Source organism: Dunckerocampus dactyliophorus, chromosome 10 (assembly GCF_027744805.1).
Source record: "Dunckerocampus dactyliophorus isolate RoL2022-P2 chromosome 10, RoL_Ddac_1.1, whole genome shotgun sequence".
Taxonomy (NCBI): Eukaryota; Metazoa; Chordata; class Actinopteri; order Syngnathiformes; family Syngnathidae; genus Dunckerocampus; species Dunckerocampus dactyliophorus.
This window is the reverse complement of record NC_072828.1, coordinates 8,713,944-8,731,624: the sequence shown is the minus strand read 5'-3', so window position 1 is coordinate 8,731,624 and position 17,681 is coordinate 8,713,944. Positions and strand designations below refer to the sequence as shown.

Genomic DNA, 17,681 nt, shown 5'->3' with positions numbered 1-17,681 from the left:
GGAAGGAATTAGTAATGTGTCATGCGCAATACTGCCGGTGTTGCTCTAAGAGTCGAAGCTTTGTACTCAGAAGATCCGTTTCCCATCGAGGAGAGCCGGCTCCCCATTTTTTAACGATTTTTTTTTCACTGTATGCTACAAATTAAAATTGGCCAATCACACGTCAAGATATAGGATCATACCATTATGTGAAAGTAGATTATTTTATCAGAAACAGAGTAGGTACTTTCGGAAGGAAGAATAAGCTCATTCAAGCTTAGGCATCTTCACTATTTTTTTTAAATGCCAACACGCACTCAGAACACTTTTGGTAATACTGAGACTGGTTCAGGTTTTGGTGTTGTGGATTTGTTTGCTGTGTTTTGTTAATTTCTTTTTGTGCTATTAAAAGTATGATTCAAATATCGAGCAAAAGTACGAACGCTTAAAGAACAAATGCGCAAAATCAGATCATTATAAGGCGAGAGAAGTTTTGATTTATTCACGTTATTCAAGTTCAAAATAGAGTTTACAGGATCAGATTTTATTTTTTCCACAACACAAGGGCACTGTAATATTGCAGTTTGTTTGCCACACATGGAAACACAGCAAGAGCACATACATGTAAAAAGTGCCTGTACTGACGGGATAAATAATACAGTTGATTCAACGTCATCACAAAGTGTGTGACACTCCCACACTGATTTTGCAGGCCCAAAAATAAAAGCAAAAATGAAAGGAAACTTGGATGACAGATCACACTCAAAGATTAAATCTCACTAAAATAGGGCCTTCTCTGAAGGAAACATGTAAACATTTCCCCCACCCCTTCAGAGGAATCCATAAAAAAATAATCTCAATTTGGCCAAGCCTCACCCCCTCCACCTGAACCAAAGTCCACCTCGTCTCTATAATTCATCATCTATATCCCTACGATACCCTTTCTCCTCCTCCCCCTTCTCCTCCTCCTCCTCCTCTTCCTTCTTCTCCTCTTCCTTCTTCTCCTCTTCCTTCCTCTGCTCTCCCTTCCTCTCCTCTTTCTCATCATCACTATAACCACCATCTTTCGGTTTACTTTTGGAGTCCTTTTGGTTCTTAATTTCTTCTTCCTCCATCAGTGACATATGTAGCATGTCCTGCTCCTTCCTCATCTTCTTCTCTGGTTCCTGGTGAACAAAGTCACGTTAGTCAACTTGTCCGTTACTTAAGTCGCCTCCAGAAAGTTGTGGTTGACTTTGCCAGTGCATAAAAGTTCCAAAGGCGGCCCATGAGGTCATACCATTCAGAATCCAACCAAAGTTTTCTGCTAAAACAAAAATACATCTCTAAATTCACCTGTGCAAATAAAAGGTTTTATGATGGCCACAGTTTGTGTGTGTGTGTGTGTATATATGTGTGTGTATATATATACACACACACATATACACACACACACACACACATACATATATATATATATATACATACATATATATATACATATATATATATATATATATATATACACATATATATATATATATACATATATACATATACATATATACATATACATATACATATACATACATACATATATACACACACACACACATATATACACACACACACACATATATACACATATACACATATACATATATATACATACATATACATATATATACATACACACATTATTTCCTCTGGAGAAAATGACATTTTCTTTTTATAGATTGTGTATAGTGACATTTGAAATGTGTCTAAATAATAGTAATTGCCATATTGTTACCATGGTGACTCCCCAGGTCAGCTCCCCAAACCTTTCAGCACTTTTGGCATCATTAGTGATGAGGAAGTTGTCGAAGATGGTTCCGGATTTCACCTGCCGGGCGACACATTGGAGGTGTTTCACCACATGATCTGCAGGACGATGGTGTCTTTAAATTGACGGCGGACTCCCTAACCTGCCACAGGTCCAGGGCCAGGACCGCTATGTTTTCAAACTTGTACATGGTGGAGTCGTGGGTGTACTCCGGGTTGTCAATCTCAGGGTGGACCCATTCGCCTTTGTAGTCGGGGTTGTCTATCTGCTGGGGCGTCCAGTCTCCCTGCACACAGCAGAGCGCAAAAGCTTACAACCTGACGGTCATACTCTGTCTTGCATACGCAGCCCCACAAGGAACACCTTATATTCCGGGTTGGAGATCCTGCGAGGCTCCCACTCGCCATCCATGCCCTCATCCCAGTCACTGGGCTTCTTGGCTGTTGGGTCAGGGATGGTCTCAGGCTGGTCCCAGTCCTGAAGAAAATTGCAAGGATCATTTGAGAATGTTGAATGCAGTGAGAAAGGGGTGTGCGGTACCAACAAGCCGTCAGTGTTATGTCACTCGTGATGTTAGCAGGCAGTACACGTAAGCGGTAAGACTGGTTTGAGCAAGACGCCTTCTTGTTCTGTGACTTTGACCAGGTTGTGGATGACTAAGTTGCAAATCTTTTCAACCTTTTCCGATCAAAGAGTTTGGAACAGAAAGCAGTTATTGGTGCAACGTTTGTCATTTTACTGTCAAGAACAGGAATGACAAGGGAAGAACACCAAATGGCTCTATTTAGATAATTACATTGGAATGTAACACAGGAACATTGCAAGATGCTTGTGTTCTTGTTACATGCATGCAACCCCCCCAACTGGAAACACTGGAAGCCAGGTCAGTTTTGTACCATCAAAGTGCTGAGGTGAACCAGACTGCTTACTTTTTACCTGCGAGAGAGGCATGCATTGGTGATATTCTTCTGTGCACCATCTTTATGTTCTGATGCGGGACGCGTTTACAATATGATGCTGACCAATTAAAAAATCAATAAAATCAGCTGCATCCCACAAATAGTCCTTGTACTGGACTTTGAACACCTCTGACTTAGCAGAAACATGCTATTATTCCTGTAGAAAATATCATATATGTATGTATGTACTTTATTTATCCCACAGCGGGGAAATTTACTCTTACTTACTTACTTATATATGTGTGTGTACTTAGCCTTGATTGCACACAACCTCATTTGAGGAGAACCTAACGGATGGAGTTCTGATCAGGCACCTCAGGCTTGGTGTCAGTGGGGTCGTCGATTGTGGCTTGGTCAACCCAGTCGCTGGGTTTCTCTGCGAGGGGATCCTTGATCTTCTTGGGGGGCAGCATGTCAAAGTCGTCTTCCAGCGAGCCCGACGCCACCTGCTTGTTGTCGATCTTTACCTCGTATGTCTGGTCTGGATTGAGCACCAGCGTGTACAAGTGAGTCAGGTCATCTACCTGGCGGAGACATAAGTGGGAGATGTTGAAATGCTACGAGGGTCTAACATGGAAAAGAAGGGCAGTACCAACCCTGCATTTGATGTGTTTTTTGATGAGGTGGCCCTTCCCCTTGTAGTTCAACATAACATGAACCCTCTGTGTGCTGCGCCCGCAGATGTCAGGTCCTGAATACAAGACATGAGTTTGTTAGGTCCTCACTAGAAGGCCAGACAATGTACATGTATGCATCACATGTCATTCCACACTTGCCCTGCAGGTGGCAGTAAAGTCTGCACTTTTAGCTTGAGCTACCCGGTCGTTTAGAGAAAACTGGGTATGTATTCTTCTTCATGAGCTGTCTCCTGGCAAAGTCCACAAAAGGACCACTCACCAAACATGACATAAAAGGGCAATTCTGCGTTCAAGGCGCTCTGGTCGATATCGGCGGGGAAGATCTTGACATAGCCACCGCCGCAGTCGATCAACTGCTCGTGCTTAACGGTGAACTGGATCACCAGGGGCATGCCCTCGTTGCTGAAGGGTTGGAAGCGGGCCGAAAGGGAGTAGAAGCGGGTGTCCTGGGTGGTCTGGATACCTGAGTTTGCGCAGGAAGAACATCAGAAACGAGAAGCCAAGTAGATCTTCTTTTTAGGATTGCACTGATGGACATATATGATCATCTACTAGAAGGCAAACATTACAATATGAAACATTTTGTGAACTCTTGTAGACCTCTGCATCAGCTTCCTATAGCTCACCTTTATCCAATCTAATATCACCAAAGAACTTTCCAGCAGTCAGCTTCCACTGGCCGTAGTCTGACTTGTGCTTGGATTGGACCCACCTGCTCCTCCAGCCATCTGAAAGACAGCAAATAAAATGAACTAACATGCAAATCACACAACTACTTTATGAGAAAAAGGGGGAAAAAATATATATATATTGTACATATTTGATAAGTGCCCTGCATGAATAAGGACTATAGGCTTCCTTTGTGTTCATTTGTGTTAAGTTTAGATTTGTTGGTTTGGAGGAAAGCCAGTAAGTCGATGAACAGGCTTGTGATGTCAACGGCAGAAACCATACAAGTAAAGCAAGTCAAGTGGCATTTACCTCACGCCTATGGGGGTGGCAACACTAAACTTTATGGTAACTTTGAGCTAACTTCAAAGGCCTAAAGGCCAGCAGCACACAAATGAGCAAAACATACAGTAACATTTAAACCAATATGTAGACATGTCATAGGTTGTTTTACATGGCAGAAAAGTGTCATGCAAGCTTCCATACTGCACCTCCATCCAGAAACTGCTCCTTGAAAAAGATAGTCGCGTCAGCGCTAAATGCCAGCCAGGTCAAATGTGCAAAGAAGGCTGCAGGGAGCTTCATGGTGTCAGCTTGAGTTCGGTACAGGTGAGTCGGGCTTGGTGTTTTTGACATGATGAAGCCTTAAAAACTCAGCCCAGCACAGATGGCCAACGCTCATTGGACAAGCACTTGGCCAATGAAATGAGACCACAAGTGTACTTCTTGATGAGAAGAGGTGGGGTAATTGTGATTGGTTGTTGGCAACAGGTAAGGATGGGCAGTACTGCAAAGTTTAGTATCAATCTGATATCAAATAAATACAAGGCCATTATTGCTCATACTGATACCGATACTTTCTATGGATACGAAGATTTTAGGCATTTTTAGGCAAACAAATATACCTGTATATATATTTTTTTTATCAAAAAATGGATTTGTGGACAATTTTACAATATGCAAATACAATAATATAAGACACTGTAACAATAAACTAATACAATTATGGCATGTTCCCCTTTTATTACCTACAATTCTTTGAGCAAAAAAAAAGTCTGTAGTGCAAAATAACAAAAAAAAAGAAGCAAAAACTACTATTGGCTCTCATTCAAAATGGTTTGACAAATTGGATTTTTGGAAAATACCTCCTGTATCCAATAACTTATTCCCTGAGTTTGGAAACAATATAACTTTATATAAATATAACATTATCAACAGGTAACAATATGAAGAACGTAACAAAATTTGTGTGAAAACAAATACAGGAGAGAACGGAACGATATCGATTGAATATCGAAAAACATCTTTCTTATCGCGCTAGTATCGATTCAATATTGATACTGTACCTGGTATCGATATTTGGATTCCTGCCAGCTCCAAACAACATTCCAACGTCCTCATTAAAGGCCAGCGCTTTAATGGGTAAAACAAAAAAACGCCTTTATCCATAACTTAAATAAAGTACAAAATACGTTTTAGCGGAAGTATCATAATGCGTCTGACTTAGTTGTTTTTTGCTTTGGTAATGACTTTGATTCGTTTTCATGACTAGCATACAGCTACATGATCGTATGCTGCTATTAAACAAAGTAGGTGTTTTTGGACGTAATAATCAGGCATTAACCTCGCCTTGTTTTAGCAAGCTGATCTTTACCACTAATAAAACACACTCAATACGATATGGTATTTAAACATATATTTAAGTCTAGGAGTCGTCCGCCAGGATAGCTCGCCGTGATCGTATAGTGGTTAGTACTCTGCGTTGTGGCCGCAGCAACCCCGGTTCGAATCCGGGTCACGGCATTTTTGTCTTTCACGTTTTACACAGAAAGCAAAGACTCACCAGTTAAAATAAAGTATTTTGAGCACGTGAATATAGTTTGCTTTGTCCTTTTGTCTTTATGTTTGTCTTTATGTTTATGACATCGTCATAAGGAAGGTCTGGAAAATGACCACTTGGGGGCGCAGCCGGTCAACCCAACACAAATACCAGTCAAAATAATTCTTTCTCCATGCCTTCACAATGACAATTATAAAAATATGATTAAGATGAAAGTAAAAATAAAATTCTGCCTCACCATGTAAGTATAAGAGGAAAATGATAATTCTTTGGCGGTCAAGGGTGAAACGTGTGGTAGTTTAGGCTTGTATTAGTGTCTGTTATTGCATCATAAGTGATAACTTACACCTGAATGATGACTCATTTACACTGTTTTATATTGAGTTTATACTGCAACTTGGACGTCCTTAATACACGCAACACGGTGCAGCTTACATTCAGCAATGTCTTTAAATGCATGTTGGAGTTTTACTGGACTGGAGTCCTCAATTATGATAGTGGGACCGGGACCATCGTGAATTATTACAGAAGGGACGAACCTCCCTTCTGGGTGCTTCTGTTTTCGGTCTTCTCCCACGTGAACTAACGTGGATTCACTGAGTCCTTAGGTAGGCTAAAAACCAGAGAGGCTGGTTCTTATTTTAAACATGTCCACGATGGCCCAACAGCATGCCGAGATTGCCTGCCACCATTAAACATTTGTACGTTCTGTTGCAATCCAGTCCAGCTGCTCCAGTTGTGCATTTTAAAGAGAAAGAACGCTTCATCAGTGCGTAGTGCCCCAAATTTCCAAGCTAGCTACAAGATCCAAGCTTTGGAAGGAAGTGGGGTAATTTCTCGAATAAACGACATTCATCGGCGAAGTAGCGCACCTGACCAAGCCTTTATTGTGACATTAAAACAATCTTTCTCGACGTGTGGATTCCATGAAGGAAAAGAGCCAAAGATCGAGACGCATGAACTCTGTTGTGTGGGTGTGATGTGTGTACACCAAACAAAGATTTTATTGTGAAAGCAATAACCGGATGTGGCATGTATGGGTACTGTGAGCTTTTTGCTCGTCTGGACTGGGACTCGTTGATTGCGGTGGCTGCTGCGTTCTGGCCAACATGGGAATCGGTGAGGGATTTATTACGAAAGGATTTTAAGAACCGCTGGGAAAATGGCCGAGAGGTGAGTCAAACAAATGCTTATTTTTGTTTCCGGTTTTCTTTATTGGCCGTCAGTGGAGGATAGCATGGTGAAATAAAGCTTGCGATGTTGGTCGTGTTCGACAGTGTTAGCTTAGAGCCAACATTCATTAATTTGATTCATCAAAGAGCATTGCTGTGTTGTTGTGTTCTTGTGTTGTTGTGTCAGTGTATTGTCAATGGACAATTGTGAATGGACATTGTTCAGCGGCGTGTGTCTGTGGCTGAAAAGGCTGCTAGCGGTGCAGCCTTCATGCACCTGTCTGACTTCAGAGGAATGCGGCTAACCTGCTCATGTAGCATGGTGCTAGCAAAGGGACCAGCATCAGTGCTTCCTCTTCTCAGCATCTTCATCCTCATGATGGATGGAGGCGTCTCCCATGACAAGAGGAAGTGCGGCGTCCTCCTGTTTCCACTCCAACGCCATTACATCACGTGTCTTTCTCCGTTAGCCGGGAAAACATGCTTGTTGGTACATTCCTAATGTGACTAAAATTGGCTTGAGTAAAATACCAATTCAGGGTTTCCGACAGGTCTGCAATTTACCTGTAGCGGACGTTTGGGGGGGAGGGTGTGGGGTTAAATGACGTAATCACATAATTTGCAGAATTGGCCAAAACGGTTGTGTGTGGAGAGGCAAAACTGAGGGGCCATCCACATGGAAACGTTTTCAGGTCAAAACGGCAAAGTATTTTATTATTTCAGCCTCTCATCCACATAGGAACGGTGTTCTGGATGACCTAAAACTGTATTTTTTTTTTAAATGGCTTCCAGAGTGAGGAATATCTGAGAACGTTGGCTCGTCTTTGCCGTGTATACAGGCAACACGAAAACGATGATGTCACCCACTCACCAAAGTGAGCTTTGACGACAAACCAACATAATATCTAAATATTTCGACTGCTATGACTCACCCCCGTTAACATTCTCCTCATATTTTGTTGTCTTATACTCCATAATGACTCGCAGAAGTAATTACCCTTCTTGTAAGTCTTGAAAAGCGAAAGACTACGGACTTTTGCACGTGTTCTTTCGTCTTCTGTTGTTTGGTGTGTCACGTGGTTCCGCCTGCGTGGTTGTTCACAGCACCGCACATAGGTGTGCTTGTTTAATACATCGTTTTCATTCAGTGATTCGTTTCCCGTCTGCATGCAACAGTTTACCAATCCGGCATAGTATGGACACAACTTTTTTTCAAGCCACCAAAAAAAAATCTCAGGAACGTTCCCATGTGGCCAGGGCCTGAGCTTTTTGGTTTGCGTCATAAGAAATGTGTGACAGTATCTATATTATCTGTTTATTTAACAACGGAACATGATGTTATTGACTTACAGGGGTTGGTTTCATGTAGGGGAGACTGGGGACAGTTGCAACACTTTTTACATCACTCTCAATTACTCTGAGATTATTTAGACTAGGCACACCAAATCTTTACATAGTAAACCTACATCTGTCTGCTAAATACCCATACCATTTAAAGATGGCTACATATAACATATCAATCACAATATTTATTTGAATAAAAAAATTCAGACGTTGCAACTGACCCCAAACCTGGGGACAGTTGCAACACCGACCAGGGACGGTTGCAACATATCAAAAACCATTCAATTTCACCAAAATTTTGTGCTTTTTGTTTAAATAACCACAGTATACAATATTAAAGTATTTAATAAGTTTAGTTTTGTGTAAAACATAGGCCTACTTTGAGTCAATGTGCTGTATGTGCTTAAAAAATAAAACTGCAACACTTGCCTCTTCCCCAACAAATCTGCTGTCTTGTGAACTATTCCAGCAGCTTCTGAACAATTCTGCAGAACCCAGAACATTTCTGCTAGCTCACAGAAAAAAACAGACATCTTCTTCCTCTTCTTCCTCCAAAATACCTCCAAAATACTGAGGGGAACCCCTCTGTTAGTGACTCGCTTCCTCACTCTTGGCATACTGAAAACAAACAAAGTTTATATGATTGTTTTCCCAGGAAAATTTATTCAGTTTGTTCCAAGGCACAGCACATACAACAATAACTAATTGCTAATTTTTGCTCAAGTTATTTGGGGAATTATTTTGTTTATCATTAGCATTCATTTCTTATTATGATTCCCTATTCTGCCCATCATGAGCAGTAAAATATATTAATTGAGCCTAGTGTGGTCTATTTTGATATTAGCATGGGGACAGTTGCAACAGTTGCAATCGTCCCAATAGTATCAGTCACGACAAAACACCATGTGCTAACTAGCCACAGTGACATTGACAAATGTAAGCAATGTTGCTGAATAGTCAACAAAACAGTGATTCAAACCAGGTAGGTTTGGAGTAATTCATACAAAATATTAGGATAGTATGACAAAAATACAGCTACTTTCATACCTCCAAAACAACTTTGTCTTGATAGAAGCTGGACCAGATGCGCAATATGGCCGCTTTCTTCTTGGCGAGTAGAGGGTCTAATTGAGCATGTGCAGTATGAGTGTCATCACTCTAGCATGTTACTGATTAGACAAATAAGGCTTGTTGCAACCATCCCCTGTTGCAACTGTCCCCAGTCTCCCCTACGTGTGCTGATTTTAAAGACAATGTACATACGTCTAATATCTCACTATTTTGTAGCATCAGTAGGAGTTATCATGCCTTGCGCGCACTTTGTAAACAACAGGTAACATGTAGTCAAGCTAGTTGTTGGCTTTATCTTGCAAATTGAAGAACGCCTTCCTTACGGAACCTGAAGTGCCTCTGACTGTTACAGTGCCATCTACTGGACGGAGTTGTAAAGACAAGCCATTCAGACAGTCGTATTAGAATGTGACTCTGAGCGTGGGTGAACAGATAATAATAAAAATGAACAGATCCTTCTATGGCGGTCCAAAATTAATTGTGGCGTGTCGCCTTGTGGGCCCAAGTCCTTTTGAAGGAGCCTCTAAGGGGAAAAAAAACTCCATCTCATATACCAAAAACTTGTCTGAATATTAGAAACTGAACATATATTCAATAAGAAGACCAAATGAACCTATATGAGCTATTGTGAGAAACACTGTATTGGCCACCATAATCATGACATGAGATTATGAGATAACCTTTTAACCCTCTGTGCCACATTTGAGGGCGTGTGATAGTAATTCTGAACAGTGCTCCGAGGTGTGTTCCTGACTCATTTATCCGTGGCCCAATGTTACCTTCAAAACAGCCCCAATTTGAATGTAATTCTGCTCCAGTGGAAAGTTGTGTTTGTGTGATTGTGATGTGCAGATTCAAAAACGAACAAAGAACAAAAGTAATTTAATTTTGTGTCTTCAAGCTGAGGATGTTGGCTTCATCTTGTACACTACAGTAGACAGCCTCCCATGCTGGCTCATTAGCCTCCCTTAATAATTGATGCCTGATGCATTTGTGTGTCACAGGAGTCACACAACCTCATGGAAATCACCACAGTGCCAAACACACACACACACACACACGCAACACTAACCTCTGCTGCTTTGAGAGTCTGGATTGAACCAAATGCAACTTTTGATTACTGTGTTAATGTGTGTGTTGTAGTGTAATTACACAACTGGACGTTTGACCACTTTACAAAGATAATAATGCGTTCAGTGTTTAATCTGCTTTGTGTACTCTGAAAACATGGCGTCCAAATATGACCATGGCGCGAGCGTCTTCCATGTCAACAGTCAGACACTTGATCCTGGCCGGTCGCTGGGTGGGGCGGCGAGTGTCTGTGTTGTGGTTGAAATATTCATACAGTACGTCTACTACATGTCAAGCTGCTTTCGAGACCGTCCCGCTGTGGGACCATCCTATGCTCACCATACAAAAATCTCCATCGGTGTTAGCGGCGCTGTGGATAGTTTAAGCACAAAGAAAGATTGTTGTCCTTTGTTGCCTACCTAATCCCGCCTCCATACACAAGACACATCAGGATTTGCACTTCCTAAGCTTCTTCTGGACTGGACCGCTTGGTGGAAAGGTGAGACTTGAGGGCTAGTACTGGAGCTGACATCAGCCTAAGCACAGTGTTTGTGGATTGATCAAGAGTCAGCCCAGACGCACTACACATCCAGGTTGTCAAGGCAGAAGGGGAACAATAAGATGAGATGATGATGATGATGTCACCTCATGTGTGTCAGACATGTGCTCTGACTCAGTCCAGCGTTTGTGAGGCGTGAAGGTCGACTTTGGGCTTATGATTGATCGGCATTAATGACGGCTCTCTGCACATGAGTATTGCTCACTAATACACTCAACTACTATGGTTCTCTCTAAAGAAGGAGTTAAATCACTGGTAGCGCCACCTGCTGGGATAGAAATTGTGTCCTTGTGGTGTGCAATGGAGCATGGAACCTCAAAGGTACAACACAATCAGCTCCAAAAGGGACCAATGAGTGCAAGAGGAGAAGGAGTCGTCACTCTACCAAAAAACAAAAGATCACAACTCTCGTGTGACTTGACTTGTGGGGTGTACACTCTCTTTGGTCTTTGGTCTTTGGTCTTTGGTCTTTGGTCATGGTTTATTTGTTTCAGACATGCTTAATAAAGTTACATTAAGGAACATCACATGATTACACTTGCGCAATTCAAAAAGTAGGAAGAAGCAGAGCTTGTTCAATTATACCCCTTATTCATGTATAAGCAATTACTGATCATTCTTGAACACCTGAATATTATGTGTTTTACATGTGTTTTACGCTTACAATATTTCATGTTTTCACTATGCCTGTCATGATAAATTTTGCTGGACAATAATTGTCATAAAAATTATTGTTGATAATTGGTATTATTTACAACATTTTTTGAGGCCATTTTTTTCATTAATTATATGGCATAATAATGCAAGTACATCATATCGATTAATAATAAAATGTAGTTTTTCAAGAGTATTTAACATTGTAAGTGGAATGTCATTTAATTATTTATTAATTAAATAACATAATAAATGAAAAAAACTAATCAAAATAAAATGGACTTTCAGTCAATTTTAAAAATTGCACTTGAATAAAAATCACAATCTAAACAACAAAAAAAATAGACTTTGTCTGTTACACCCCCCCCCCCGCCGAGACAGATACAGAGTGAACCCTCTTGTTATCCAGCCTGTGTGGTAAAGAGAGCGGACAACAAACATGCATGTGCATGTCAATTCATTGAGGCCGGTAAAATCATTGACAGAATTTATTGTTCAATTGATTGATTTATTGATTATTGTGACAGGCCTTACATTACATTTTGTCATTACAAAATTACCAAATCAAATTAATAAATGAGCAAACTGGAAAATACAGTCTTAGAAAATAAAAAAAAGAAAAAAGAAATAAAACTGAAATCACACATAAAATGACAACAAGTACATAAAAAAACATCCATCCATCTTCTATACCGCCTCTCCTCATTAGGGTCGCGGGGGCATGCTGGAGCCTATCCCAGCTGACTTCGGGCGACAGGCGGGGCACACCCTGGAATGGTCGAAGGCCAATCGCAGGGCACATACACAGACAAACAACCATTCACACTCACATTCATACCTATGGACAATTTAGAGTCTCCAATTAACCTAACATGCATGTTTTTGGAATGTGGGAGGAAACGGGAGTACCCGGAGAAAAACCACGCACACACGGGCCACGGCAAACTCCAGACAGAAATGCCCAAGGGAGAATCGAACCCAGGTCTTCCAGATCTCCAGACTGTTACTGTGTTGGCCAACATGCTAACCACTAGACCACCGTGCTACCCATATAAAACCGTAAACCTATAAAAAACATCAAAATTTAAATAATATAAAATGAATAGATATTAGGGATGCTCTGATGGTCGATACTGATACTGATCACATGGCTTAACTGTAGATTTTTCAATATATTTATGATGCGTGCTATTGGACAGGTGCATCGTATGGGGGGGAAAAGCTGGGACAATTCCAAGGGCCCCTGACAAAAATAGGTAATTAGGGGTGTCACAAGATCTCGTGTCACAAAATGTGAGCTTAAAACGTGACAAGATTTCTCATAGAGAAAAAAAATGGCTCGTGGGCACTAGGCCTGGGACAATAGTAAATAAATAAATGAAAATGCACTTGATAATTTTGCCGGCCTCAATACATTGCAATTGCGTCTATTTTGCGTCTGTTTTTCTCATCTCTCGCCTCTAAACCGGCAGGAAGAGGGTTCACTCTGTGTATTGGTTTCAGCACATTTCCGTGTTTGTTCCATAGAACAACGGTATGAATGGAGTGAACCCTTTTGTCAGTCATACAGTCTCTTTGTATCAGAGGGTTCAGGCGGGGCTGGTAGCATACACACCACTGCAGAAGAGTGTAATGTAGTAGAAATTAAATTAGTGGATTGCAATATACTGTGATATATTTAAAATATTTTTTCATTGTAGTTTTCTTAAAAGTAATGTTAAAATCTTGTCATGTCTCGTTCTTGTAGGCACAATCTCGTGTATCGTCTTGTCTCGTGAACTGAGTGTTTTGTGACACCTCTAGTAATTATTATAAAAAAAATGAAAAGGGCCAAAAAAATGAAAAGGGGGCCCAATGTAATTTTTTTTTCATGGGGACAGAATTCCTGGCTGCACCACTGCTATTGGCTATTGGGGCTCACCATGTTCAGTCAAATGTTTGCTATTGAAATGTCGTTTTAATTAAATTAAAGCTATTTAACATGCTGCCCCGGCGAGATATTTTTTGTGGCATGTGTTGCAGGATGCAAACTTTACATCACTCTCACAAATGGCAGATAAGTTTCACATGGCAGACATATTTGTTTTGGTTTTGCGGCCGCACGCCTGTGCAGTGTGAAGGAAAGGGGAAAGAGGATGCTACCCCAAGACATTAGAGCAGGATACTACACTGCACACAGGGCTCACTGCAGGCTGCAATGGAGCCACAGGTGAGTTTTTTGTGATCGACATTGAAAGGCATTATCGGCATACGCCGATCACATGCCTTTCCATGGAAATGGGTCGTTACTGATTGGTGGTCGATCGGAGGATCCCTAATAGAGATCAAAGTGAAATTAATAAATATAGGAGTAAAAAACAATCTTCTTTGTATTGCTGTTTTGTTGTTGAACGTTGAGGACTTTATTCCATCAGACTGCATCCGTCTGTGTTGCGCCTTTCATTTCCCTTGTAGTCAAAATGATGTGATATGTAATGCGGCATTTATCCAGTTCTCTGATGTCTTTAACAGCAAGTACTTTAGCTTCTTCAGGTTCTCCATTTAACTTGTAGATTTTTCAGTTGCTGCTCACTCCAAGTGCCTTGAACGTTCCCCTGCTTCCATAAGTTGTGTGCTTGCTTGGCTGTGGTGACTTTGCATTTTGTCAGATGTTCATTTATGGAGACGTCTGATCCCTTCGGCTCACTTTTCTGCTTCAGCAATGCTGTATTGTACGTTTTGAGGATGACGGGTGTGGTGTTGTAATTTTTGGTGATTAGTGGCTGGTGGGGGATGGCAGTAGCAATTTACTTGTGGGTGCTACGAGTGGGGGAGCAAACGCTTTCCCGCTCTAATAGGATTATATGTAAAGGTAGTTGTTGGAATGGCAGTCCCAAAAGGCCAACACATATGTGTGTTTGTTTCATGGAGTGGATTATAATCGGTCATCTTTCAATTTGCGTCTTTTGTTGATGGCATCAGTCTCATGTATCAACATAATAGGACACCTGTAGATGTAGACATCACAAGGTAATGCTAGCTAGAACTTATTCTCTCAAGTGCAGTTCATATGAAGTAAGTGTTTGATAGTTCTGCCAGTCAATGGAGATAAAAACATGGCTTTTTTAGATAGATGGATGGATAGATACATAGATAGATACTTTTATTAATCTGCAAGAGAAATTCACTTGCCAGTCAATAAAGATAAAAACATGGCCTTTTTAGAGAGATAGATAGTCTGCGTACTTCTGTACATGGCAGAGCTCCGAGTTGTACTGAAAGTCTTACCTGTACAGGGTAAACAGGAGAGAGCATAGTTCCCTGCGGGGCTCCCGTGCTGCTGGTCACAGTGTCAGACCTGCAGTTCCCCAGTTGCACGTACTGAGATCTGCCAGTCATGCAGTCTGTGATCCTTGCCACCAGGTGTGAACCTACTCCTATCCATGTCAATTTGTCCCTAAAGAGCTGAGGTTGGATGGTGTTGAAGGACATCAAAGACCTGATGTATTATCTACATAATTTGATTTGTACAAGCAGAAGAATGTCATTGTCATCATAAGGTGGATTAATGGCATTGTCATGATACAACAGTTGTATAAGAAAATGTTATTTTGTACTATTGTAACGTGTTAATGTGCAATTCTCCTTGTCACAGACAGTGTGGAGCCATGCTGCTAACATTGTAATACCCAAGACCTCCTGCAGCACATTCTACAAACATGGCTGTTCATATAGTATACAATGCTATACTTTGTCATAGAATAAAAAAAAATGATAAAAGGTTCATGCACGGTGGAAGATTCTTAGTGAGTCTGTGGGCACAACGTGCCTAATTTTGTGATCACCCTTCATGAAGTAAAAAAAAAAAATATGCCGTTGAGAGGCAGAATGATTCAACTGATGATTTTTTAATAACTGCAGCATTGATTGATTCTGTTGGTGGCACCACGGCGTGTGTGCGTGTGTATTTGAAGACAAAGTAACCTCAACTGCTTCATAAAGTCACATTTTAGGTTCTAATGAATGCGACGCCCTTCTGGTCACATTACTGCTCAACACCGCCATGTTTTATCCTCAGCACCTTATTGAAATGTGAGCGCATGTCATTTTTTCTGGTGCCGTTGAGAATTTTTGACTGTGAATCAAAGCGTTAACGCAAAAGCTGCCGTCTGCCACTGTTTTTTGGGGAAGCCTGAGCCTCCGAGCGTTGCTTTGGCGTGGGTGGCTGTGATGGGAGGGGGGCCTGCTAACAAGTAGGAGGAAATTTTAATTAGATATGCTTCTGTTGAAGGGCCAATCAGCATTATACACACACACACACACACAGACACACACACGCAGACGGCTTGTGGAAGTGAAATATGGCCCTGCAGGCGTTGTTGTAGCTGTGAGGATTTGTGCAGTAGTGGCACTAGATCAAAGCTGTAGAGGGACACTTTGATTTGTACACACACACACACCCACACACACACCTTGCACAAACACCATGCACTGTATACAGTGAGTGTATGTGTGTGTGTGTGTGTGTGTGTGTGGGGGGGGGGGGCATATGCTGTCCATGGCGGCTGGACAGGTCAAACTGCAGTTGTGGCATTCATAGTGTTCTTTGAACAAACTCACATTTGGAAGCTAAAATGCTAATTTCTCACCTGAAGGAAGTCATTGATAATTGATGCTCTGCTGGAAAGATGAAAGTTTTATCAAACTGTATATAAAATAGGCAGTGTGGAACAAAGTTTTCCTTTTCTTTAGCCCACAAGCAAGACAGCATGGTGTACTGTTACTACATTGACACCACATGCTTCACACAATTAGAGTACCCATTTTCCCTCCCATGTGCTCCACTTTGGATCTGCTTCATGGCTCTCATGAATGGATAACCACACATCTGAATCAGGCCATGATCATATTTGGATTTTAAAAAATCACATGAATTAGTAACACTGACTAAAGCAAGACATAATAATATGCTTGCTGAAATGTGGGGACTGTACTCAGTTTTGTCAGATACGGCATGATGATGTCACTCATGTTGTCATGTCATGTCACTTGTTTTGGACATATGATATGAGATATGGATCACTTGAAAGAAGATGTAAATAGACAGTCAAAACAATCCATATACGCAATAAATTGGGCATTAAGTGGTGCATTAGAAATGCAGCCTACTGGATCAGGGAGGAAGCTGCAATTCACATGAGAGTGTAGATGGAAAGATCAGAGCTGCTCATTTTGTGTGCGTGCGTGCGTGCGTGCGTGCGTGCGTGCGTGCGTGTGTGTGTGTGTGTGATATGGTGGCACACTGTCTCTCTGGCCGAGGCTAATGGTTGTGATTGGTCCACAGGGTGTAGGCTGGAGGGTTATGGGGTCAAACAAGCCGACTGGAGTGTTCCACTTGCTATTCACTGCCATTCAACCCCCACAATCGATAGCGCGTGTGTGTGTGTGTTTGTGTAATAGAGCTGTAAAAGACACTCTTTAGGAAGTCAGAAACATAATATCTCTCTGTTGATGCATGGCCTTCTTTAAATTTAGATATTGCGTCATTATAGAAGAGAATGTTAAAACAAAAGTTAAGCTTGCAGACTGGGTATCGCGCCATCCGTGGATGGAAGCTTCGGATGCTGCCGGAATCTTCGTGCTGTGACTGGAATAATGTGATTGTAGGCAGCAGTGGAGCAGGGTGTGTGTCTGTGTGCGCGCGTGTGTGTGCGTGTGTGTGTAATGCTACCCTTGCTGTTGTGCTTCCAGACTCTCCACATGTGCAGCAGCAGAGGGTCACGCAATTGCGAAGGCCACGGTTGCTAGGAGACCGTCTCCCCCACGCTCTAGTGTTGGAGAGCCTCCAGTTTGACACAAGCACACGCACACACACAGACAGGTGTGCTTGTCCGCACATACTTTGAAATGCAGTTTTGAAGTGTTTATTGACTGTGAAGCAG

The 17,681-nt window shown here is 41.5% G+C and overlaps 2 protein-coding genes and 1 non-coding gene across 3 annotated transcripts in view; 2 read left to right on the top strand and 1 right to left on the bottom strand.

The window, feature by feature from the left end:
* Nucleotides 1–465: 465 nt before the first annotated feature.
* LOC129188431 (calreticulin-like) lies at nucleotides 466–4,702 on the bottom strand. The gene is made up of 9 exons (XM_054788910.1): nucleotides 4,541–4,702; nucleotides 4,007–4,108; nucleotides 3,640–3,843; nucleotides 3,339–3,433; nucleotides 3,057–3,266; nucleotides 2,147–2,260; nucleotides 1,926–2,069; nucleotides 1,751–1,843; nucleotides 466–1,145 (listed from the first exon to the last, which is right to left on the bottom strand). Exons 1-9 carry the CDS (start codon nucleotides 4,683–4,685, stop codon nucleotides 888–890), a joined length of 1,365 nt encoding a protein of 454 aa, XP_054644885.1. The 5' UTR covers nucleotides 4,686–4,702; the 3' UTR covers nucleotides 466–887.
* Nucleotides 4,703–5,780: 1,078 nt separating this feature from the next.
* On the top strand, nucleotides 5,781–5,852 carry trnah-gug (transfer RNA histidin (anticodon GUG)). The gene has a single exon. It is a non-coding gene; the product is annotated as a tRNA-His (tRNA).
* A 1,082-nt stretch (nucleotides 5,853–6,934) lies between these two features.
* arhgap39 (Rho GTPase activating protein 39) overlaps nucleotides 6,935–17,681 on the top strand; it is a 29,940-nt gene continuing 19,193 nt past the window's right edge. Inside the window, exon 1 of the mRNA XM_054788896.1 lies at nucleotides 6,935–7,062. Coding sequence (XP_054644871.1) covers nucleotides 7,052–7,062 — 11 coding nt within the window. The 5' untranslated portion in view covers nucleotides 6,935–7,051. The remainder of the gene's footprint in view (nucleotides 7,063–17,681) is intronic.